The 26,828-nt window shown below is 41.3% G+C and overlaps 1 protein-coding gene across 2 annotated transcripts; it reads left to right on the top strand.

The window, feature by feature from the left end:
* Positions 1 to 3,953: 3,953 nt before the first annotated feature.
* On the top strand, positions 3,954 to 21,486 carry C5H12orf75 (chromosome 5 C12orf75 homolog). Of its 2 annotated transcripts, none has more exons than XM_066319967.1 (6): positions 3,954 to 4,074; positions 11,519 to 11,543; positions 17,074 to 17,109; positions 18,093 to 18,172; positions 18,944 to 18,984; positions 20,380 to 21,486. In XM_066319967.1, the coding sequence occupies exons 1-5, from the start codon at positions 4,032 to 4,034 to the stop codon at positions 18,946 to 18,948; spliced, it is 189 nt and encodes a 62-aa protein (XP_066176064.1). In that variant the 5' UTR covers positions 3,954 to 4,031; the 3' UTR covers positions 18,949 to 18,984; positions 20,380 to 21,486. The 2 variants fall into 2 exon arrangements, with proteins under 2 accessions (XP_066176064.1, XP_066176063.1); XM_066319966.1 differs by having other exon boundaries at positions 18,949 to 18,984.
* Positions 21,487 to 26,828: the final 5,342 nt, after the last annotated feature.

The raw sequence follows: 26,828 nt of genomic DNA on the forward strand, positions 1-26,828 counted from the left end.
TACGTTCTTTTCAGCTTCTGTCAGAGATAGGATCCTGAATAAGGTGAATTTTTCCTTCAACCTGATATAGGTGGGTTTTTTGTTCTTGTTAGGCACATCCATTTTATAAATAGTAATGCTATCTCACTGCTTCCTACTTTGGCTTCTCTATGATCTCATCCATCAGCTATTTCTTGTCTTTCTGACTGCCAGCAGAGATGAACATTCATTATGTGTCCAGATAGTACCTTGCACAGTTGGGGTCACTTGGTGTGACCAAATGCTTTCACAATTTAGCCATTATTAAGAAATAGTGTAGAAACACGAGGAGTTGTAGGTTTCTTTTCTTTTTGTTGCCCTCTGGGTTTTGTTACGACTCTCATTTGGCTTCTGTAACCCAAATCAAATTAGTTAACCCTTTTTGTTAAGAATTAAATGTCCCAGGAATGTAGAGATCTTCTCAATGTCTCCCTTTGCCATGTAGTGAGCAACTTCAAGGGCTGTAGAATCATGATACCTTTTACTAGCAAATTCTTGATTTTTCCCCTTCTTTCTATTAATGCAAATAATTTAGTAACTTGATGTATAGGTCTTTCTTTATTGACATGTGAAACAAACAACCCCCGGTTGACACAAGAGTGCTTTTGTTGTTGTTGTTATTAGACTGGGGCTTGGACTACTGAATTTTTTTCTAGAAGAATCATCCTTGCAGGTTTACTGGGAAATTGGGTCATAACTTTCTGTCCTTTACTGGCTAAGTGTTCACCATAGTGTACCATAATATTTGAAGAAGTCAGTGGAACCTACAAGCCAGATTGCCAGCAACAGTTCTCTAGCAAGGCTGTAAAGCTGGCCAGAGAGAAACATAGTACAAGGTAGCCAGAAAACATGGGAATTAGAACTTGAAAACAGTGGATTTGAGAAACAACCATAAAAAAAAAAGCAGTTGCATTGGCAAACTCTGACCACATATTTGCAGTGCAACTTGCCCTTCTTCAACAGAGCAAGTTTGGTCTAAACTGAATTCCTGCTGTAGATTGGATTAGGAAAAAGTTTCTGGCACTGTGCTAACTACTGATGAAGAACTGATAGTTTTTTCAGCACATTTGCAATTTTGAGAGCAACTATGTCTAAGAAACACTGTTCAAAAGAAAATACTCAGAAGATGCTGATTAGCATATATATTTTTTTTCTATAAAATCATAGAATATCCTGAGTTGGAAGAGACTTCCAAGGATCATTGAAGTCTAGCTCTTACACTTGCATAAACTGAGATCCAAGCCTTTGCAAGCAGATGTTTTGTTTGAAAGAAATCACGAATGCATAACATTTCTGTGTGGATACTTACCTAAAAAAGGATTTTGAAAATAATGCATTATTGTGCAAATAAGGGCTGTTCCCTAATACCCAGAATTAATGGGTTTTAAACATCTTTTCCTTGCATACCAGATAGACATACCTGCATACCTTGACAGACAGATTGTGTGGAGTTTAAGCACTCTGAGTAGCAAATATGTCCAAATGGGGAAAATCACTGGAATTCCAGATTTGGATTATCCCATTGACCAACCTGTTTTCCCAGCTGGGTAAATTTTTTGTTGGTTTAGGGGAAAGACTTACAAAATCCTTTTTCACTACATCTTTGGAAATACTTACAGAAGTTCAGATCCATACATCTCCCAGTCTTCCTCAGAGAAGATGATGTGCACAGGGTGTGTGATGGCAGACACCAAGGGTTTGCTGATGAGGGAACAGATCTCTCCTTCCCCTTAAGGTCGTGTTCATTTCATTACCTTGCTTGGGTGACTGTATTTACCTACCAGCTATTTTCAGAAATCAAGTGAAATGCTCTGTGTAAAACACGGGTGAAGTTGAAACTAAAGTGCATCTTCCCATTTGTAGTAGGAGGCAACTACAATAGAGCTGCCAAAAGAAGGGCTGACTCATTACCATCCCAGACACTATAGGGAAATACATCACATTTTCTTTGTCTTAAGTCCCCTGAAAGTGCTACTAACTCCAGTTTGGATGGGTGTGCTGGAAGTTTCTTGCCTTACTGAAGTAAATGCAGCCCTCAGTTTGTGCACACAGGGTGCTGGGCTTGTGTGTGGTACGCTGAACTTGTAGGAGTAAGAGCACATAGAAGTTACATCACCTTTCTCTCATCCTTAATACCACTGCAGGTTTCTGAACCAGCCTCATATCTTCTTGTGGCCAGGGCAATGAGCTTGGTGTAAAGGCATCTCCAGGGAATTTTTGCGTCCCAGCTGCCTCTTCTAATATGTGAGGACATGACTCGGTTTCTGTGCTCATCACAACTGCTTCCTCCAAGGTAAACTGCATATTAAAAACACTTCCATGGATACTTCAAAATGTGCCAAGCCTGTGGTCAATGTGGGTTGCTGGGATTTTTTTGTTTGTTTGTTTTTATATTAGAAAACCACATGGGGCTATAATGAGCATGTCTTTCAGCATTACTTTCAGAGCACCCTTTCTTCCTTCTTGACTCTGCCGTTAAAAATTCACTTTGGGCTGATGCTTGGTGCTGAAAGCTTGGCCCGAGGGCTTATTTTTTGATGTGTGAATTTCAGAAAACTGGCCATCGAAAAGAGGTGGTTTTGAACCTTTGTGAGATTTTTTTTTCCTCAGTGCCCACATTTGCACTGTCTGTCTGCTGTAGGGACGCTGATGGTGAAGGAGTTGTGTGGCCACACCTATGTCCCCATTAGCCCTGTCCTGTTAAATTTTGAGCTGATTGTTCAGCTAATTTGTCGGGAAGGTATAGACAAAGACCCTGTAAATACTGACTTTCTGCAATTGATGCGAAAACAGGGGACCAGTCAGAAGAGGGAGATCTTACACCCTGTCCTGAGGTGGACATCAGTGAGCCCACGTAGGTGTTCCTCCCTAGGGCAAAAACCCACAGGAGTCTGGATGTTATTGTCTCTGCTGCTTACAGAGCTGCTTTGTTTTAATATGTACTTCTTGGGAAACCTGTAAAATAATTGTGATGTCTTTTTTTCCCCCCTTTCTCTGAACAGATTGCAAGATCAGGGAGCAGCATGATCTAGTCCTTTGGTAGCAGATAATTATCAGTCATATGCATATGTGATGCTCGTACTGGTGTTTCTATGACACCCCTAAAACATCTTTCTGAGCCCTTACACGAATTTGTTGTAGCAGTAGTATCTACCTATCTATCTAGAGTATTTGCAGATGTATCTAGATGTATCCATGGGATTTCAGCTTCATGGTCATTTGAGGAGGGAGGAGGAGTAACTAAACCATCAAGGGTTTAAAGTATTTTACTTCTCTGTGTGGAAGACAGGTTTGGGTTAACAGAAAGGCAAATTCTTTTTGGTAAATGATACAAATGTTGAGTGAAAGCGATTGCTTGAAGAATTTGTAAACTTACCTTTCATGTTTCTTAATGTTGCTGATATTACTTGAGGAGAGTGTATCTGTAGCTCTTCTCAATTGAATGGGTCTTCAGTTTCACCATCGTGTTTCTCATAATAAGAGAAATACCCAAACCAATCATAAGGATTTGCTTAAAACAGTGATCAGGGTGTTATTGACAGCAGATTTAGAGCTTGCAGCCCGGTCCTGTGGTCACACCGATGTTCCCCTTGGCGAATGAGGGGTGGCCCAAAGCTCCCGTGAAACGAGCCAAGGATCATCTCCACTGCCCGGGAAGACTCTGGGCTTGTTTCCTGCGGACGGAGGTGGTTCCGAGTCCTGCAGGCTTGACCCCGGGCTGGGCCGTATCTCCGGCAGAGCAGCCGCAGCCCGTCCGGACGGGGGACAGCCCGGCGGCGGCTCTCCTTGCGGCGAGCGGGGGCTGCGCTGCGGGGCCGAGGCCGGGGCCGGGCGGCGGCGCTCGGGGCCGGCGTTTCCCGGGCGATGGGTGGGGAGAGCAGCAGCAGGAGGAGGAGGAGGAGGAAGAGGAGGAGGAGGGGTCCCCGCGGCTTTATCTCCCACCCGGCTCCGCCCGCCGCCGGCTGTCTCCCGTGACCGCACCGGCGGGCGCAGCGCCGGCCAGGGCAGCGCCCATGGGCTGCGGCAACTCCACGGCCGGCGGCGCGGGGGGGAGAGGTAGGGCGGCGGGCCGGGCCGGGCCGGGCCGGGCCGGGCCGGGCCGGGCCGGGCCGGGATGGGATGGGCTGGGCTGGGCTGGGCTGGGATGGGATGGGATGGGTGAGCATCCCACCGGGCTGGGTGAGCATCCCCACCGGGCTGGGTGAGCATCCCCACCGGGCTGGGTGCGCATCCCCACCGGGATGAGCTGGGCGAACATCCCCACCGGGCTGGGTGAGCATCCCCACCGGGATGAGCTGGGCGAACATCCCCACCGGGCTGGGTGAGCATCCCCACCGGGCTGGGCGAACATCCCCACCGGGCTGAGCTGGGTGAGCATCCCCACCGGGCTGAGCTGGGCGAGCATCCCCACCGGGCTGGGTGAACATCCCCACCGGGCTGGGTGAACATCCCCACCGGGCTGGGTGAGCATCCCCACCGGGCTGGGTGTACATCCCCACCGGGCTGGGTGAGCATCCCCACCGGGCTGGGCAGCCGTGAGGGACGGCAGGGCGGGGGCCGGCGGCGGGCACCCACCCGCACCTGGCGCGGATACAAGCCCCCGGCTCGGGGGATGCCCGTCTGAGCCGCGGGAATCGCTGCCCGCCCTCTTGCGAGAGCATCTTCCTTTCCCGAAGCTGATCCGCTTGCTCAGGGGAAGAGAGGGTGATGTGGGCATCACCCGGCGGCTTTCTGGTGCCCGGTTGTCGCTAGAATCACCACCTCCGACAGGAGCTGCCCGAGCCACGGCGATCCGAGGCCGGGAGCTGGACGTAAGGGTCCCGCCGGGGGTGTCAGCTCCATCCTCTTCGCTTCTCTATAAGGCCACGAATGCCACTTCTGAAATGAATTTATGCCTCATCCTCTCCTTCTGCTTGTTGGAGAAGTTGGAGCATATTCCACGATTGAGGTTTCACGCATGTTAATGTCTACTGCTGGCTGGTGGGCCAGCTGGCTCCCTTATTTGTTCATTGCTATTTTCAAAAGAGATAAGATCTGGGAAGATGGTGCTGTTGTGCTCTTCCTCCCTCCTGCCCCCGCAGAATAGGAAAGTACATGGAAACTAATAAGTGGACCTTCACCCTGTAATTACAATATGAGCATTTCTCAATCATTTTTCATCCTAGCTGCACTTGGCAAACATTGCCACCTGTTTCAGTACTTTATCAAGCCTTTCAGATGCACTTGGGAGCTTTCAGCTCTTGAAAATACCCAGCGAAATAATGGTTGGACCACTTAGAATTATTGGGTCCCCATCTCTTACTGTTTTGACTTGATTTAACCAGAGCTTCAGTGGTGCCTTGGGTGGTGCTAGTCCTGACTTGGTCCTGCTGGTGAGTGTGAGTGATGCTGCCTTCTCTAGGGTGTACATATGTGTGTGTGCCTGTGGGGCATGTTGCTGGTTTACCTGTTCAACTCTGCGCTGCACACTCGGAGGAGAGTGTGATTCTGCCATGCCTTACTTGGTTTCTGTTAAATTATTGTAAGTTAGGTTTTAGATACTACATCTATCTATCAGAAGCCTCTCTCATTCACAAAGGATGCACTGTGTGAATTTTGCTTGAACATTCAGTCCTGTTGCACACGTGAGTTCTCTCCCTTTAGTTGATTCCCACATTGCTGTGACTGGATGTTCTTTCTGTATATGACCAGTCTAGTTTCATCCCACTGGGGTGATGCTTGTTCCCATCCCATTTCTCTTTGCTGGGTAAAAGCACTAGTGCAAGCTTCAGAGAAATTCAGACGAGAATATTGAGTTGATTATTAGTCCATTTGTGGTAGTTTCTAAGTTAATGTTGATCTGGCTGCCCTGTGGAACTTGTACCAGGGTACAAATGGGTAAATGTCAAATAGACTAACTCTGACAGCAGTATTATTTTGAACTCAAAGTTTGTTTAAATGTGTCCTGTTGCATTAGGTTTTGGCTTGTAGATATGTAAAGTACTTTCACTTAAAGGTCCAACCCCTTTGACGGTTAAACTTACTGATATGTTACACATAAAATATTCGAACTTGCATTTTTTGGTAAACTTTTGCATGCTCTTCAGAAAATACTGCACAGATCTCCAAGGGCTTAGTGCAGATAAAAACCACCAGTGCCATGTAAAACACATCATTAGTATAATGGGATTGTTACTGTTGCACTGATAGAATTCTCCAAATCCAATGCAGCTCTGAAAGGTCCAGTTCTCTTCTCACTTTCACCACTGTCAGTCAGGAATTACTCTGTGCAGTCTTTAAAATAATGAACAGCTGGTAATAAAGTAAGATGCCAGATGTCTACTATTTATTTACTTCATTTAACGTTCCTTACAAACTGTGTCTAAGAAAAGTAAAATTATTTTATAAAGGGAAGGAGAAGATTTTTATTTTGAATCCTCAAGCTTTTAAGGAAAATGCAACGCATCATTTTACCGAAAGATATGAAGACCGTGTAAATACAAATAAATTTTGTGGCGTGCACAGCATGACTACATTTTTAATGTTAAAGTTACGACTATTCTGTAATCTGTAATGTCAAAGCTAGAGGTACATAACATGTAATTAACCTGTAACACTCTCTGTCATATTGTATGACTAAGTATAATATTGTAGCATACTTCACGGCACACATTAGATGTGTTACGCCAATCCCCATCCTCTTACTCTGCTAAAATTTCTATTGTAGCCTAATTTGATTTTTCCTAAGCAGATGTATATATGGTGATATTTCAGCTAATGATATTATCTTCTGTTGCGTGGCTAGAATGACATCAGAGCTTTCAGCTCTATGGTCTGTGAGATCTAAACTAATAGACGTGATCTAGAATAACATTTCAGTCTGTGGTACAGTACTCCAGAACACCAACATAACTCACAGCTTTCAAATGTTCTTTCCAGAGTATCAGACAGTGGCAAAAAGCTCTTCAGTTGAAACATGGCAACTGCAGTCATCCAAGTAAACTGCTGTATATACATCCTTCTTAAATTACCTAGCTATTTTATGTATTAACTATGGATTATAGTTATTTTTTATTTCTCAGCTTGCTGTTTTCCTTGTTTTGTTGTCTCATTTTACATATCCTTCTTTCATGCTATTTCCTGGAGTTTTAGAAGCTTAAAAATAATTTTTGTGTGTGTGTGTGTGTGTTTTTTTGTTTGTTTTGTTTTGGTTTTGTGTGTGTGTGTCTTTTAAAAATACGCTCTTAAACATTAATTTCCCTTTTTTTTTTAACTGAATTAAGGCATTTCCCTTCGTTCTAATGATTCTTCCTTAAAAATTTTGCACTGCCTCCTCCTTTCCATATCTATTGTAGAAGAAATGACAGCACCTTAAATTATGGTACTCTTTGGGGGCTGTCAGTCTAGCCTTAATTTAAATATGTAGAGAAGCTGTTCGTCTGTGGAAAGCTTTAAATACAGTCAAGTTATGGTGAAGGAGGAGTTTCATACCAAGTTTTACCAGATTTAGTAACTTCAAGTTTGGTGCAATGCCCAGGAAGTCATCGTGCCATTCTATCGATTGGGTCAAATCTGTGTACAGAACTCCCACCTGATGAGCTGAAGAAATAATCCATGTGAAACAAATTGATAATATTCTGTCCTCAGTTACAATGGGGCATAAACAGAATAAATTCATTGATGTTAAGAATGCACGTCCTCATTGCTGACTGCTGGAGCGCATCAGAAAGAAGCCTGCAAGAGAAAACGCGTTCTTAACAGTTGTGTGTACACGTGTGTAATTTGGAGGGGTTTTATTTGCTTTTTGTAACGATTTGATGTGCATGAAAATGTGCAAGGCATTTTTCATTAGAAAATATTAGGGAAATGTACCATAATCTGCTCAAAAGTCAGGTCCTCACATTTTTTGTATCCATTTTATTCACATGAGCAGTTGCCTCTCACGCTTTTTATGTTTTTCTAAAGCTTTTGCCTCTCACCTTCCCTCATGATGTATTTCTCAGCACAGAGGAATATCCTTTGTGGCTCTCAATGTCTCTCAACCATCTTTCACATTAGGCCTGCATTTACTGAAATCCCACAGTGTCGTCAAGAGCTAAACCTCCTGCCACCTAATGGAAGATGCTTTGCAATAAATTCTTCTTCTATTTGATTTGTGATTGTTCAAATGCTGTGGGTTTTTTGTTTTTTGAGGGATCACAGCTCCACTGCTCGATACAGAATGTTTTTCTTCTGTAATCACTGGGGCTCAGAGTAATGTGTGGCTGAATGGGTCACGTTTATTTGCAGGCTGTACTCTTTCTTCTCCTTCTGCAGCTCTAAAATGCCCAAACACACCCATGGTCCTACTGTGTAAATGGTGTGAGCAGGGAGGTCATTCAGGACAATTCAGTATTGCCTGTTTTTTTATGGATGTGGCTTCATAACTACTCTTCAATCTCTTGCTGAGGTTAGGTTTGAGGAACCAAGTGAACAAGAGCCTATCAAGACAAGGTTTGTAGGGTCAAGTGCTGCCTTTTTTTAGACCAAGCTCTTAGAGTGGGGAAAAAATGGACAAGCTGTATATATGTGAGCCTTTTCTCAAGCCATTTCTGGAAACCATCATATCTATGAGAGTACTGAGCCTTGCTGCTATGGAATGAGCTGTAGAGTGTTTGTAGATTGGTAGTAAACAAGATTTTTTTGGCTGAACTTCTGGCAGAAGGAACATGAGTAGTAATAAAATTGCGTTGCTCACTAAACATGCAAGAGTTAGACAAATATGTCAGTGAAGTAACAGGGTGAGGGTGAATGGATTGGACTTTACAAATAAACACATCTGAGTATGAACTGAGATTTTTTTGGTTCCTTGAGAAATAATATCTATGTGTAAGGAATGTTCAGGCTCCCTAATGAACAAAAGTTTTTACCCAGAGATTTTCTTATACTACACCGAGCTAAAATGATGTTCATTTGCAAGCTCAGAACTCTTGCAGGAAGAAAACTCCTTTGTTAACTGGAAACATCCTCAGATTTATCATCAGCTACCTTAGTGGTACTTGAGTGAATTTGGGCCAAACTCTTGTTTCACTTTTGCTAGTGACAATGAGAAATGGCTCCGCTGAAATTAATGGAACCCATCAATGAAAGTGAGAATAAACTAGTTTGCCGTGCTTATAAAAAAAGTAGAAAACCTTGTATTTCTTTTTATATGTAATTTTTAAATTTATTATAAAAGTAAAGCCGATCTCCTAAAAAGTGAATTTTTAAAATCACACTTAGTTCTCAGAGGGTTGTGGGGTTTTTTTTTGGTGAAATAGATTTCAAAACACTGCAGTGATTTTTCAGCAGTGGTATCCTTGCTAATACTCCAAAGAAAACAAGTGCTGCCATGTGTGAACATTAGTGCCATATTTCCAAACACAGCTCTACACAAAGCCCTGATGGGTCTGTATGCCATCTCCTGTCTCCAGAGTGAGAATATATTTGTGCCATAATGCACTGAAGTCAAGCATGGCACTGAATATGGACATGGCACTGAAGTGCACCCAGAGATTGACTAGAACTCGAGAATCACCTCTGGGGAGTGTAGCAGAACTGCAGGCACACAATTCTTCTCACTCAACTTGTGGGTTCAGTTTGTGCCTTAAACACTGTACTTTTGCTGGACTTCCTGCAAGAAGGACACATTTTTCAGATGGGCATCCAAGGTGCTTAGACTCAGAAAATTCTTGACAAAGGCCTCAAAAAGGGCCATGAACCCTTTTAGAGAAAAACTGATTTTGATTGCAGGGAGTTTAGACTAAAAATAAGAAAGTCATGGCCCTCCTGCAGAACAGACACAGCAAAGGAATAGTTTCTTCTGGAAAAAAGTTAAAAACTGTGCTAGCTCCAGGTAGGCTTTTCAAAACACATGTTGTCTGAAGTGTTGCTGATCCCTGGGCTCTGCCTAGGTGCACAAGGAGATGCCCTGAAGGCTCATTCCTGAGCTGACCCTGGCTGAACTAGCCTTGGTAGCAGAAAGTGTCTCCCTACAGCAGCAGAGATTGAGCTGGCACAGCGATGCCAAGTGATGGAAGAGGTTTATTTTACATGTAGTGCTTCATAGATGTGCCTGCAAAGTGAAAAACTCTCAGCTGCCTGGTGGAGTCAAGTTTTAAAGCAAGGGCCTGAGCTTGTTGTGATTAGAGATACTCCCTCCAACTTAATTAAGGCTTTCTGCTGATACATGTAGACACGGGGAGATTTTGCCGACTCTGGAAGCAAGACTAACAGAAGAAATGTGTATGGTCTTATATGAATCTCGTCTGTGTTGTTGCTGGGAAAAACAGGGATAGTCAGGTGATAGGAAATGGGAATGCCATTACATTCAGGAATTAGCTGTAAAGGGTTTTCTGCCATTCAAGCAATCTATTCAGGTAGACAGAGCTGGAAACAGAGACAGAGCTGATTCTTGTTTAAAATAAGAATGCGAAAGGCACGTTCTTACACATCAAAGGGAGATGAAATATTTGCTATTTATGTCTATTTTTCAGCAGAAGAAATAAAAGTTTTCCCAAAAAATGAATTACTATGGTAGAAAAAACCACAACTTACCTCCAAATTCAAAAAATCTCTGGAGTTGGCTACTTCAGTCTCTTCAGAGTGAGCTCAGATCACCTTTTCCAGCTCAGTACTAAGAGGAAAGGAGAAGTGAAAGGTTTTTCTAATGTCGGCCCTAACTTCTGTAATTAATAGAAGGGATAATTTACTGGTTACTCAGCTGAATACTAGCAAAAGCAACATAACAGTAGTAACTTGGGAGGAACAAGAAAGAGTTTGTACTCGGGGAAATGTTTGTCTCTCAGCAAGAAACATCTGAGTCACCGAAACAAAAAAGTCAGTCACTTAGACCAGGCAGCCAGGTGGCAGCTTTTGTCTCTTTGGTTTTTTGTTAAATAGCAAGATGAATTAAGGTGTGGTTGATCTCGTTAGGTGTCTGGGGCTTTGGATGGGTTATGTCCCAATGTTCATATTAGTTCTGTCTAGTCGTTTTATAAAACTTTGTTTATCTGGCAGGAAGAACAAGGCAGCATTTCAAACATGTGGTGCCAGCTCTACAACTGCATCAAATGGCAGAATAATCAGGCATTTGGGAGAGACTGCCTGGTTAGTTGTGCCAACTTTGTGGCAGACAAACCCACCAGAGGACTGAACAAATGGAAGCATATAAAATTCAGAAAGATTATTTTTTTTTCTTATGATGTTCCCATCTTGAGTGACTGCACCTGGGCACTGGTCCATAGCAGCAAAATTTTCCTACACTGAGAGTCTACCAAGATGTGATAGATTTAAGGGACAGTATGGATAATCACTAAGGATAAATTAACAATCTGAACAATCATGAGAAACGTGGTTCTCTTGCAGCAGCAGATTTTTGTTGCTATTTCTGTGTTGTTTGGGACAGAAAGACAGAAAAACAATTACTGCAGTGTTAGTTGGTTTAGAGGATTATGCCATTACCTGATAAACATGTTTTGTGTTGTTGTTTTTTTTCCTCTAGGTGCTACAGGGACTACTAAGGATGTGTAAGTACTTAACTCTACTCTTAAATATATAACCCTGGACATATTTTCAGTCCTGCTAGCCTTATACTAGATTTAGTCATACATGATTCATCTGGCTCCTAACATATAATCAACACAACCAGATATTTACTGTCTTTAGCGACAGCTTTCATCTCCACAAAACAACTCCTTCTCTTGTTTACTTTTTTCCAGATTTCTTTGCTTGTTATTTCTCGAACAGAAATTTCTAGCCTCTGCTTCTGTCGAGACAGTTGTCTAGCAGAGGTGGTTATGTTCCTTTGGGCTGCTTTTCCCTTTCCTGTGCTAGTGTTTCCAAAGGCCATGTCACTGTATGAAGCCAGCACATAAATTTCCACCAGGCAGACCCAGTGAGAGAGACTGAGAAAGGCACTGAGACAAATTACCCCTCTTTGCATGAGATGCACTGACCCGTCCAACTTCCTTTTCAAAGTACCCGCCTTCTCTAGGTGTTCTCTGCATTAAAGATAGTATCTGCAGTTTGACACAGGCTAACAGAAGGCAGCCCTACCCATCCTGTTTTTCTCTAAATGTGAAAAGCCTTTTTTAGAACTAGTCTTATTTGCTGATACAGAAATGTATAGGAACAGCTTTATTGAGCCATAAATGTACTGATCTATCAAAGAAAACCATAAAGAACTCCTCCCGAGGTCTTGGCTTCTCCTCTGTTTCATGTAGTTGGTATTTGCCACTAGAGTTTGTGACTGAGGGACCCGGGAAAGATTTTTATGTTATGCAATAAGGAACATTCTTCTGTTTTATTTACTTCGCTTAGAATAACTGCTCTAATTAGATGGAGGAATCCTGGTGCAGAAATGAGAGCAGTCGAGTCGGATAAACAAGTGAGGGAAGAGCTTAACAACAGCCTTGTCCTTGCTATTACACTGCACAGCTGAGAACTAACAACAGGTGTCATTTGGCTGATCAGCTCTATTGCCACATATACTCTTGAGATCTGCCTTACCTCTGTAGTCTGTTTTCTGGGCTTGCAGTGCCAGACAATAAATAAATTACAGGAGGCAACCTTGTAAGGAACCTCTTCTTGATGCAGCCTGCATCATCACTGCCTTCAGGACTTCTGTATTTACAAACCCGCTGGTTTAATTTAGATCAGGGCCTCTTTTTATTGTTCAATTTAGATGATTTAAGGACTGATTTAGAGCTGCATCTTTCTCTTTGCTCATCAAAAATGTTGAAATTTTTAAATTTCAAAATCGCACGCACCGTTAAATTATGAATGTTGCAGGCATGTTCCTGTGCTTAAAGGTATGGGGTTGTGTAGAACTGTGTTTATATGTGTATAAGCATTTACAGAACCAGGCTGCAGGAGTTAAAATGGGAGCATGCTACTTACTAGTGTGAGTTCATCTGCCATGTTTCAAAACAGTATAGAGATAACTTGGAAAAAAATTAATTACTAGTGCAATCTTCAGCAAAGTGAACAGGTCAATCCTGGAGCTATTACTCATTCAGATTAAGGGTAGCAGAGCCAGCCAAACAACCCATCTGAGTAATAGCAGGGTTGAACTTTCTCATCAGATGTTAGAAACACACATCTACTAACGAGGAATGGCAGCCCTAATCAGGCTAACTTCTAAACAGAAGGTTTTTAAGACAGAAGTAAACGATGAGAAAAATTATTTTCATTTCATAGAAATTAACAAAGCAGATTCTTATTAACTAATACTATAGAGCCACAAAAGCTTTTTACACCTTTTTACTTTTATCAGCTAAATCTACTCTTTAAATAACCCTTTTACTTTAAATAACCCTTTTATTTTTTTTTTTGCTGTCGAATTTCAGTCATATCAGTTCTGATCCAGAAACGCATTTAGGTGTGTCCATCCTTTGCTGCTTTTTGATACCAAATCTGATTATTCTAACTCGAGGCTTCTTATTTCTTTACTGTCACTCACTGCCAAAGCACCATGGCTCCTGGAGTGAGCGGCCAGGTGGAAGGGGACGGGGCTGGATCCTGGGTGAGCCCTCCTGGGTGACTGTGGGGAAGCTGATTTGCCCCCTGGACCTTATTTCTCCACCAAAAAGGCAGAGGTGATGATATGATCTTCCTCTGCAAAGAGCTCTTCTTCTCTGAGGGCTGTGTGGTGAGGAGGAGACATGCTCTGAGAACGTGTTCTCCCTCGGTGCTCCAACCCAGAATCAGCTTCAGCCCATGCTCCTGCCCCACTAATAAAGAAACATTCATCACTGCTAATTGGAACGGCTTAGCTGTAGGAGAAGTAGAGGATATGCTGGAAAGTAATGCAACACCTGTGGTATTCAGTGCATGGCTAAGTGTGGGGGAGGATTAGTTACAGTAGGAAGGAAAGGACACAGCAGTTCAAGCCTGTTTCAAAATATTGAGAGGAAACGCATCAAATACAAATGAAAGGCCTTTGTTCCCAAGAAACACCGAGAATCTGAGGAGTCTGTGACTTGTTCCAAGTTCAATGAATCATTTCTGGTGGGACTAATGCTCAGCACAAACAGGGCCATAAAAGCTGAGGGAAGAAAAATGTGGATGGAATAAATTAGTGTGAATGCCTGTCATCTGACATTTAAAATATGTGACAAATGGCAGCTTCTTTTACCATCAAATGGACATAGGACTGATGGATGTAAAAGCTGACAGATGAACAAAGTGTGTTTTTCAGACTTTGGGTGACAGGAAGACTCTTGGGACAGACAAAACCTTACCAAAAGAAACCCTTATTCAGCTGAAAACAGAATGCCATTATGTGGTTTTGCTGTTAAATCTGCCTATTGGCTCCAGGACTTTGCCCACGCCACCTGTTGAAAAACAATGGTCTCGGTTCCTCTGCAGATGTCAACAGCATCTGAGGCAGGGACACAGCATGAAGCACCTTGCAATGTTAAGGTTGTTGTCTGTTCCTGGTGCTGAAAAGCCTCTCCTGCCTTGATGTCCCTGGAGGACTGCTGGACTCCTGTGTCCACCTCTTGAGCCCAGGAGACGTGGCAATGGGAGCTCTGCTCAAACCAAAGGAGCTTCTCTCCAATCTCACTCCCAGGTGGTTGAGGTGTTGTAGCTCCTGGAGCCACCTGTGTTCACCCAGCCTGGGCACAGGAGCAGCACCTGCCTCAGTGGCTCAGCAGACAGTGAACATGCAAAATTAGTGAGCCCTTTTCAAAAGGGGGTCTTGAGCTATTGTGTGTGAAGCCAAGAGGTGTGTGAATATCTGTAGTAAATAAACCTGGGCAGCATTCCTTCTTGAGCTCCCAGAAAGGTGTATAAAATGGCTTCTTCCTTAATTGCCATCACCATTGAAAATTTTTCTTAGTTTCCTCTCACGCTTCCATGCTCCTCCTATCTCTGTTCACTCCCTCTTTTATGGCAGGGCTACAACAACTTGCCCCCAGTCATTGCCCAGCCCAAGAGCTGTTGTCTGCACAATCTCAGATTATTTTTGCTGTCATGCATTTGAAGGAAATGGTATTGCAAAATTACTGCTTTGATTTATAGCTAGTAAGAGGAAAGGAAGAAAGCAAAATGTTTAAAAACCCTCCTGTCTGCTTAATCATAGACCTGGATAATTTGTTTTGGTGAGAGAATTACAGTAATGGTCTGTGATGCCATATTGTAAAACATTTCTGGAACAGAAGAAAATGGCCCTGTTTCCTACTAGAATATTTTTCTTTGTTAAAAAAACATTGACATTAATTTCCTGTTGGACAATATTGATTATTATTCTTACAACTCCATTTCTGAGGCTTCAAGCTGTGCATGAAGTTGTTGGTGTTTTTTTTTTTTTTCTCTTCTCTGGACAATGGTTAATCTGGATTATAGAAAATGTTCCAAATTGTATGAGAAAAATCAATCCTGTGGCACATTCAGTTGGTTCAACAAAAATGACTGTGATCTTTTGGGACCCAAAGTCCCTTTCTTAAAGTCGAATTTTATTTTTTTTTTCCTAAAAATACATCCTCGTTTCCACCCACTGATATACACAGACTTTCCATTTTCTTCAGGAGAAACTGACCCACAATAGGACAGAGCAGCTTTACAGTCCTCAGGAGAAAATGCCTCTGCATTCTCTGGCTGTGTATGTGAGGACTGTTAGGTGGCTTAGGTGACTCCATGGGGTCCCAGGAGATAGGAAATGCCTTTTGAAATCCCTCTAGTTCCTCCAGGAAGGGATGGCAGGAGAGCCAGGGAATGAGGAGTTTATTGATCAGTCTTTCTTGAGTGGTAAGATGTAGACAAAGACAGCCAACAAGGAGAGCCATGCCCTACACATAATTTAGAAAAATTGCAGAATAATAAGATTTACTCCAAGCCTCTACTATTATTAACAGGACCTGTGTACCCTTATTCACTGTGGTGATGCAGAAGGGATAGCTGGTAATGTTCTGCCCCTTAGAAAGAAGCTAGATGTCAGAAGATTTCCAAGTTGTAGTAGTATTTTTAAGGCATTTGCTCCTCTCCCAGGAGGTTTAAGGGCATTTTCTTACACTGAAGACCGTATCTTGCTATGAGCCCTCTGCTCTTCAGGCCAAAATCCCATTGACTTCAGGGCCCTGTGAGGGCATAGAGCCACAGAGATTAAGTAGTAGGCACATCAACCTTTTAGAATAAATAAATTGGTTGCAGACCAAGCTAAAGGGCAGCTGCTGCCCCATCCATACCCAGCCACGGAAATAGAGCTCAAAATCCAAATATGTAATCAAAGGTGGGGGAGTGATTTGTGTGAAGACTGATGTCAGGACACAGACTGGGGCTGCAGCAGGCATTGCACACTGAAGGAGCAAGAATTAATTCCTTATATTTTTTGTATTACATTTGCCTTCCCATGAGTGCTGGTTACTTTACCCCCTGCTCCAGTGCAGCTGGACAGTATATAAAGTGGGAGGAATCAAACCTCAGTGACTCCCTGTTGATGTACAGACTGACCTGTGATTTTACCCTAAAGTTAAAGGAGAAGTAATTGCCCATTATTATGGGATTAATAACTGCATTTGGTTTGCAAACAACTGAATTCATGAATTGCAGGGCCTCGTTTTATAGAGAGGCCCTGTAAAAGCTTCTGGCTTCTGTAATAGCTGCTGTGAAAATTTCTCTCTCTTCATCCTCATTCATGTGCCAGCACAGATATCCAGTCCCTTTCTTTCCCGTTTGGGGGAATAGCAGTCCAGGCTTGTTCCTGTTACATGCAGAGCCTTCATGTTCCTTTTATATGGGGAGTAGTGTGGGGACTCACTCAGGAAGAGTGTTAATTTACCTCTTTCTGCTCCCAAATCTACTTGCAGATCTCACTGGTGGGGGTCATAAAAAGTAAGCTGCATCTTTTCTCAATCTTTTATTTCTTCTGTACATTCCTTGGAAAATTGTCTCTTTTTTTTATACTTGTGTGAGTACTTTGTTGAATGGTGGATGTCCTGAATTAAACTAGAGTCAGTAATAGTTCTTCCCTTGCTTCTGAATTTACCCAGATGGTCCTGGAGCACCTGACAGAAACGATCTGCTAACATGCTTTTTATCTTTTTGATGTTGCAGAGCAGAAGAATCCATATCAGATGATGACAAAAGGAGGTGGGTGCTCTGCTCAACCAGGGCTAGCTTTATTTGCAATAGGCTGCAGTGAGTCCTGCCACCAGTTAGGCATCCTTCCTTCCCTCCTCCTGACTCCCACCACACCAACAAAGCCCAGGAGGAACGAAAAGAGAGGAGGAAATCTCACACAGAGTCGAATATTGATGAGTCCAGCCTGTCTGTTATTGAGATGGGGAGGTGGGAACTTTGTAGCAAAAAGAGCACATTATCTCACAGCTGTAGGTGGTGCGCTCGGTAAGGGCTGGTGGCCTCTGCTTTCACACCAACACCGCCACAGAAGGTGCCATTAGCACTTGTGGGAGATCTCTGCTGGGCTGGAAGTTGAAGGAAGCATGAGTCTATCATCAAGCAAATTAGAAATTGGCTTGGAATCTTCCAGGAGCTGGAGGAGGTGTGATTTAATTCAGTACCTAACAGGGCAGAGCAGTGTAAAGGGAGCCTCTGCAAGTAACTCCGGGCGCAGTAGAAGCTTTACAGAGCAAGTTTTTTACCTCCTTTCATCTATCCCTGCTTTTCTTACAGGCTCTTTGGAGCCAGAAAGTATCCTCTGCAAGTCCATGAAGGGGAGAGGGTTGGACTGTGAAAGTACCTAAGACCCTTTTGCTCCTTTCTACTAGCAGTTTTCTCCAAGTGGGACCTTAAGCAGGGGCAGGCAAGTCGCATTGATCAATGAGGTCAAAGTGCTGTTTAATTGGTGCACGTTGTTTGAAGCGTGGTGCTTTGGTGGTCCCAGTGTCAAACATCAGTGTCAGATTAGCTCTGTCCTCAGCTGGATACACTCAGAAGAAGTCAGGCAGGTGGAGTTCATTGCTATTGTTCATCGTTACGGTCTATAGGTGTCACAAGACATTGGGGATCTCCTGATAAATATCAGGAACTTGAGTGAAAAAAACCCCAGCTCCTTGCATGGGGAGAGGTGTCCCAGCTGAGCTCTGATGTGCCTGCAATTGTTTCTTCACCAGGAACTATGGTGGGGTGTACGTGGGCCTGCCGTCGGAGGCTGCTGCCATGGCTCCCAGTCAGACGAAGGCTGCACCCAAAGGTACTGGCAGCTTGTGGGTTGCATCTCTCCTGCTTTCCAGGGATCATTTAGTCTCATATGTCCTTTAAAAATCAATTATTTCAGACAGACTGGCTAGCCCTGGAGCCTCTTGAGGCTGTGGGGCTATTTATACTTGTCGAAGGGATTGTTTGTGTTTATTTAAAATTTAACACGCTTTTGCGGAAGGATCCTAGAGCAGATGCTGACAGTGTGGGTACATGGTCTTCTGAACAGCTTCTCCACACTCTGAGTGCTCTGTGAATTGAAAGAAAACAAATCCCTGTTAGGACTAAGAGGCTGTGATAGATGCACTTGCAGAGCCCCCAGCGCTATTTTTAGTTTTGAAGGTATTTACTTGCATTGTGGTGAATTCCAGCAATAACAGTTAGCAAGAACTTGCTTTCAGATTTATTTCTATTCTTACATGGAACAGAGTAGAAACTGTTTCTTTTCCATGTTATATTTTTGAGCAGTGGGAAAAAAGCAATAGATTTATAGCTATTTAATTGACAAGTCATAAACATATAATTATGAAATAATGTAATATTCTTTTGATTTAACACAAAAAATTGCTGCTGTCACATACGTACAGCACAGAGTTTAGTCACTGACTGGTGCTTCCAAAATTTGCTGCAAAACAAAGAAAATGAAAAACAGTACACAGTATTAACCAAAATAAAAGTAGCTGGTTTTGGAACAGTACTAACTTAGTCGCATGGTTTGGGTTTTTTTAAGATTTTAACTATCTTTGTCTTTTATTTTCTAATTAAGATTAGAAGGAAATAAAGACATCAAGATGCAAACAGCCCGAGGTACAGTATGTTTTGATTACTATCATGTGCTTGGCATGTATTTGTTGAACAGAACAAGGTAGCAATGCTCCCTGTGATGCTCTAAGTTGGTTTGGGGGCCACCAATTTACATCTCCAGCTGCATCATAACTTCTAAAGGCTGGACCAGAGACCAGTTCTCAGATCCAATCTCGTATCTGGGTGCAGATACAAATTAGACAGTAGTAAAGTCGTCTTCTTGGTGAGAATTGAAAAGCAAGGAAACTCTGTATGACTTAATCTGGGAGCAAATAAAAATCAAATGTCCTTAGTGGTACTCAGGCCTCCCATGAGAGATGGGGTACATTGGCAGTGCTTGGGTCAGCATCTGCAGAAAAAAAGATTTTTCCAGGAATGAAGATCTTGCATTTAGAAAATATCTCCTTTTTTAGAAGGACTTTGAGGACCATGGTGTGTCACCCACTAAGTAATGTATAGGAGCATTCCCCTTGTTATGAGAGTGTCTATGGAGGCTTAATTTTCCACCAGCTAAAATAGGACATTGAAGATTTATAGGCTCTATTCCTGAGTGAAGAGTTTTGACTAAGTTAAAAAAAAAAAAATTTTTTATAAGTTCATGTCTGCAGAAAAAATAAAAACAAATGAAGTTTCCATTCAGTACTTGAACTAAATAAACATTGACAAATTTTGATAGGGAACTGTTTGATGTTTAGCCAGCGGGGAACTGAAAATTATTAAGCTGCCAACAATTTCCATAAGAAGCAGAGCCCTTTTCCTAATTTAGGTGAAGAGCCAGAAACAGTTTTGACTGGTCCTGGTGCTGGATGCAAGCCTTGTAGAGCGGAACACATATAAAAAGTGTTGATATTATACAAGTGGTTAAAGCTCCAGAACCGTTCTAGGAGCAGTCTTAAACAGGAAGGACTTCAGGTGGTCTTCACAGGTCATTTCAGTAACCTGGCTGAGATGTCCAAGCGAGAAACACCAGCACCCTTGACCAGGCCAAGGCTCAAGCACCATCTTGAGGTTGCAGCTTTCAATCTGTGGTCTATGAACAGAGTCTGAGTTACTTAGGTCCTTGTCTAGGTGCTTTGGTTGAATGCCTGAGGCTGGATAGAATTAATCACTTGACATTTTTTGCTATTTAAAAAAGTGTGCTTTGCCTTCATTCATGGAAGATCAGAGCTTAGCTGCTGACAAGTCTTCCAAAGATGAGCAGCTCCAAATCTAGCAAGGGTCCTCTGAGCTCCACAAGTTTATGTGCATGTGTCTGCAGTTCATGGACTACAAACCTCTCAGCTTCTAGTGGTGACCTAATTCTCTGGTTTGTGTACAAAATGTTCCTGTATTGCTTTTCCACTATTGCTTTCCCAGTCTACTAAATATGTTTTGTTTTGTTATTTTTTTTTTTAACAGTCTACTAAGACCAGTTGCCAGTGCTTTGGAGAGAGCTGTCTTTGTGCTGAAGATTTTGATATTTACACAGCCTTCCAGAGAGCAAGAGAGATCAGAGCACCAAAAAATCAAACTGTTGCAAGTTCCAACTACGGGTAAAGCTTAAAGTACAGCGTTGAATCAGTTTCCTATGATAGTTGCATTATGGAAACCTCCTGCTGTTCTCCAGTGAAAGATGAAACTAGTGAGCTCATGGTGGATGTTTCTGCACAAGAGCTAACTTTGATGATCTGCAACTTATTTCTCTGTGGCCATATTGCAGATTCCATCAGCTATCAGCTACGCTTCATATATTTTCTCCGAAAATTTTTTGATAGATTTTATATAGAAAACCATCTCTACTGTCCACTCAATAGTTTCTATGGTAGGTTCCTGTAAATTAATTGTTACTATACTTCAGAGTAATATATTTAACAAGTTTGCATCTTTTTGGGAATATTGCAAATTTTAATATTTTTGCTGTGAAATCTTAAGAATAGGATGAAACAAGCATAAGACTGTAAGGTTCTTTATAATTATTACTGTCCCTTTTATACCATGAGACAAATATTAGTGTTTCATTTTCACCTTGTAAGAAGATATTGCTCAAGGAAATTGATTCAAATAAGAACTATAGTTCACTCTATTATTTATGTCTCTTTTTATTTTTGTTTATCTACACCTCTTTTATAAAGCATTACATATAAAAAATACTAACAAACTGAACTATTATGTGTTCCATTCCATGTAATAATAATAATAATAATAATAATAATAATAATAACAACATGTCCTTGCACAAGGATGAAGTGATAGTACTTTCAGAGATAGTGGGACTAAACTCCAGTGCTACAACCTCCTGACCTGATTTTTGATCATTATTAGAGTTTTGTATCCCCTTCTCATCTGTAAGCATCTCCAGTATGGCAAATTGAAACAGAATGAGTGTTACTACCACTTTAGCAAATTGTTGAGGTTTTAAAATTCATTAAGTTGATAGCAATTGTAAGTTTCACATAGAACATAAAATAGATTGTACATTTACAGATGGATGAATGAGAATTTAAATTATTAAAGCCTTTTGCATAATTCTTTAGTCAAACTCTTTTTAATGGCACTTGAAACGCTATACAGTTTAAGTAATCAAATAAATAACAAAAAATACCCCAAATTTGTACCATGTTAAGATTTTGCTGTACAGTAATGAACATTTTTAAAATGAAAAGGAAAAAAACCCAAACCAGAAAACTTGGACATGAAGAAATAAGCTGCCATGAACCAAGAAATTCCTGCCCTTTTCACTGATACCTGTTACTACCAATAAACTACTAACGACTATGATTTCCAGTAACTTGCAGCTTTCACTTTTAAATAGTTGTAGTTTGATGTGAGGCTTGCAAAAAAAAAAAAAAAAGAAAACCTATTTAAAAGTATTCCTTGCTTGTCCTCCTTTAATAATTATTTATTGCTATTCTCTAGAAATCTGCTACTTGGGTTATCAACGATTTCAGGCTTCCAGCTCCTGAGGACATGCATTCATCTCATTCTTGACCATCGACCTCAAACCAAGATGAAATAAGCTTGAAGATTAAGATGTGATGTTAAAATATCTCTCAGTATGAATGAAAATCTGTAGATTATATCTTCAGAGTCTTGTTCTTGCAAGCCAGGCTGGTGAGGACTCAAGTAGCACTGAGTGATAAGCATGCAGGCTTTTCTCCTACCTGCTTACCAGAGCATGAGGGTATAGTTTCCACTTCACATGTTCCACAAACGGCCAAAATGCTTTGCATAGCACAGGTTTATTTAGTACAAAACAATTAGGCCCATGCCTGACCTGAACACAGTTGTCTTTCCCAAAGCAGAAAAAGCACCAGTTGTCCTAGGATACATCAGCATTCAGCTTGTTCTCAAAAAGCCAACAGCAGATGCCAGTAATCCACCCAGCTGGCACTCCTATCCTTCAGTTGCTGGGAAGAACCATCAAAAAGGTGGACAGGGCTAAACTCAAACATCTCTTGTTCTGCTACTGACATCTGAAGCCCTGTGTGTGGGCGAGGGAGCGAGGAGGTGATTGCTGATAAACAGCTCCTCGAAGCTGGTGGTGGGACAGTTGCAAAGGGTACTTTCCTTGGTTTACATCACTGCTTGTTTTTCCTGTGCAGAGCTACAGAGAAGCTTGGAGCACTTTGCAGAATGGGTCTTTTAATGTTCCATCCTCTGAATGTGTGGGAGGTACAGTGGTTTCTTAATATTTTTGTTCCTCTGCGTCGTTTAATCTCAAAAGTTTACTGACAAATGTGCAGCATCACAGACTGGAACCTCAAAAATAGACATACATTCATTTATGCTATATTGGCTTGTACCCATTAGACTAAAATGCTAGGGCCATGCCCTTGTGTTCAATTTGTAGACTCTTGTCGTTTGTTTTCCCAAGGATCCATGAATCTAGAAACTGTGTGACAGAATGCTGTATTCTGTCCTGGCCAAATTCCACTTAGGGAACTGATTTTCTGCTCATGAAAATTCCTCTGTGATGAGCAGCCTTTGTTAATAAAAGCACATGTCATTTCATGGAGAAATGAGTGTATCTGCTCTTTCAAAACTTACAATCTATGGGTATTTCTATTAGGAGGAGGAACAGAAAAGAAACCCTATATGCCAGCTGCCAGCTGTGCATGTGACGGCATCCTTGGAGAATATTTAGGCACTCCAATGCTGGTTCAATGGGAGAACTGAGAACAGAACACAATGAGCCATTGAATGACAGAGTTATTATTAAGGAATATACTTTGGTTTTGTCGAAACATCTTGAACTACCATTTGTGAAAAATAAACATTTAAATATTGGGGCTGTAATACCATTTTCCTTGCAGTGGTTACTGTTTCTCCAGCCAGAGCTGAGGAGTCAGTGAAAATAATTTAGCAAAGAGTGGATTTGGGCTTTATAATATCAAAATCTCTGATCTGAGATTTTTAGGCAGCCCGGAAATATTATGCTTGAATTCATGAATCTGGAAAAATTCTGGAGTAGGAAAGCATAAGATTGAAACTCCATTTTGTGACCTGCTGAAAAACACTCAAAATACCTTGTATTGCAAATTTTGGTCACGTACAAACTATTTCACCCCAAAGACAGCTTCTCCTTTGAATTATGCTAATGAGATACTGCATTTATGTTGCTTTCTTCTTAATGCAGGACCTGGAGCTTTGTTCTAAGGCCCACCATCTCAGGTTTTGGATAGTCCAGACAGAAATGCTGCCTGTCTTTTATATGGCACACACATCTTAGTGTAGCTCAGGCAACGTGACAGCTCTAAACCTCTGTGTTGTTCAAGGGTTGAATCTTGTCGCTTAAGAGAGTTGCAGAAGATCTGGTAAAAGCCAGTGTAAGCTCAGTTAGGACTTCATTCACTGGAAATGAAATCCTTTTCCAGCACAGAGTCCACACAAGGCTGAAGCTGCAAAAAATCATAAAGGTGAAATTTGTCTCTAATGAACAAAGTACTGATTTACTTGTTTTCATCCTGCATGTCTGGCAGAGGAGACTCTGCTGTAGGGGACTACGGTTGAAATGGCATCACTATTCCCTGTCACCCACACAAGTCTAGCAATTCTCAATAATCATGCTTCCCAAGCAGTTGGTGAGTCACTGCTGATCTGTTTTCTGCAAAGTAGACCTCTGTTTGGTTCCCATGGTGATCAGAAGTGACAATTATTACGGGCTGCTACTACAGTTTCTCAGTTGTGTGTGCCCACTGAAAGAAGCTCTTACCTGGTTATAGTCCCTGGGTGTTTTGCAGTACATCATCATTGCTTCCTATTGACAGCAATTTAAAAGCTTTGGGTGAATTGACTTTGTGGAGAACAGGCTGAAGGACTGGAGGGAATTTGGGGAGTATTTTTGTTTTGCAATGTATTTAGAACCAGACGAAGAAAATAACAACTCTGTAAACTTTCCATAGAGCAATGGTTTTCCAGTATTGCAGGAAATCTTTTGAGGCTGAGCTAAATGACTCAACCCTTGTTTTAAAGACAATCAAGCACAGAACTTAGATTTATCATGATAGGAGCTGTTTCATTTTACCTGATCTGACAATTTTTGCTGTAACTCCAGGGTTTTCAAACATAGAAGTATTTCCCAGACAGCAGAAATCTGTCACCCCTATTGTGGGACCTTCTGTGCACTGCTCACTATTAAAATACAACTGAAGACAGGACTCAGCTCATGAACGAGATCATTCTGTGAAGTGCTGTGAAACTCTCATTAGCTGAGACTGAGAAAAGGATTAGAAAGATACCACAGGATGAAGCCTGGATAAAAGGGAGCTTTGTGTGTCAGAAAGGAGAAAACACATAGGAGAATGAGGATTATTAAGCAGTGAAGACAGATGTAGAAAGAGGTTAGAAAGAGAAAATAACATAAAAAGGGAAATACCTTAATTAAGTATCCGCTGCATTTCTCTGTGATTCTAATCTCTACAAAATAGAGCAAGAAATAGACAGCTGCTAAATTGTTTTAAGACTGAAGAGAAATGGGAGTTGCTTATCAGGTCATTCCAACCCTCAGATGTCTGAGACTGCAAAGCTTTAAGGAAATAACTTGTCTCATTTTTATTTGCCTAAAGTCCAGTGTAATGAGCTCATGCACCTTAAAGGTCCTTTTGGGTGTTACTAGGATATATAAACATCCTGCTGTCTTTCAAAATTTCTGTTGGTGTTCCCTTAGTATATTTCTCTCTACACAGACTGAGACAATACCCAAGATGTAAAAACAATTAACAGGAGTAGTATAAGAGTAGATTACAGAACCTGCAAAAAGAAAGCCAGAGTTTAATCTGAAAAACAGTGTAGGGATATAATCTAAGCTTCAGTTTAATTATGCCATGTACTTTAGCTTTCTAATTTTTTCTAGGTTGGTTTTTTGTTTTTTTTTTTAATATAACTAGTGACTCACTGTACAAGTGATTAGTTTGGATCACAGCACCTTATTGGTACTCTAGAATTATCTGTCCAATCACAGAATTTTGTTTCTGGTCTTTGATTCCTATGTTACAGGAGATGGAAGTAATGTGAAATACTAAATTCCACACTTCACCTTTGTTGCCCACTTTTTGTGTTGGCTGAATCTCAGTGTTGTCTGCAGGATGTCTTCATCTCCATAAAAGCTGAGGTTGTGATTCAGAATGACAGTTAATTAGAAGCAAATCATATTTGATAACAGTTTTGTGGGGGATACCAGACTGCTGGAAAATGCAAGACTTCATTGCATTTTAGAGAGGTATTCCAACTTTGGAGTGTCCACACTGTGTCACAATCAAACTTTACTTGGCAGTATGCAAACATAAACCCACACATAAATAAACAAAATCAGGGAGGTAGCACACACCTTCAAGCTTATATCTAATATCGTGTTTATGGTTATATATTACTGGAGTCTGACTGTAACCTAGAGCTGTGAATATCTACTTTACCTACAGCTAGGTTTGCATTCCCCAAAGGATATTGTTGTGAGGGAGCCTTGGAAGGGCTCCTACTACATGGTTTGTTTGTAGGAGCCTCACATGCTTATGAGAAATCTATAAACTTTCTCTAAAATTAAAAGATTTAATCAGATCATAATGTATCAATAATATCAACTTGATCAAACTCCAAGTATTTAGTTATTAAAACAATGCACTTCATATTTGAAGTCACATGAAATCAGCTGCCTGTTTCTTTTTCCTCTTTCAAATTGTGAGTTACCTTAATACGTAAATAAACAATTAAATTCTTTTGGTTTTACAAGGAACTGCTTCAGATCATCAGATAGAAACAAACCATTTTTGGCAGGGAATTAATTTCTAATAAGGAAACAGCCAGCCAGGAGACATGAAGGTCTTATAAATTCCAAATTATTTTAATAGGACGAATAATAGTTGGAGAATTTACACAGCACTGTTAAAGAGCCTTTGTTTAAGACATCATTGCTTGTGTAAGCATTGCTTCTTGAGAAACCCAAGATTTCCAGTGAAAAGAGCCCTTAGGACCACTACTTGAATAATAAGTTTTGACTTATGATAATATTTTCTCAAGAGCAGCATTATATTTTTCTCCTTGAATTCCAAGAGGAAACCAAATTCTCACTGGAGCCAGTGAATAAACAGTCTACCTCTCCTTGCCTGCAAACAATCACAGACAATTCTCATTCAGAGGTACAGGAAAAAAGATAACTAGTAGTAGGAACATATATGCTCATACACTGAAATGAATCCAAATCTTTAACAAATTGGTGTAGATTAGAATAGATTTCATGCTTTCTCCTTTTTCATTAAAACATACTTTTTTTTTTCTTTTTTTTTTTTTTTTCTTGTTGGTTGAAATAATCTGCAGCAAAAATATTTCTTCCATGTTTGTTGCAAAAATATATAATTCTTTATAATTCTGGCATA

Source organism: Sylvia atricapilla, chromosome 5 (genome assembly GCF_009819655.1).
Source record: "Sylvia atricapilla isolate bSylAtr1 chromosome 5, bSylAtr1.pri, whole genome shotgun sequence".
In the NCBI taxonomy this organism is placed as follows: Eukaryota; Metazoa; Chordata; class Aves; order Passeriformes; family Sylviidae; genus Sylvia; species Sylvia atricapilla.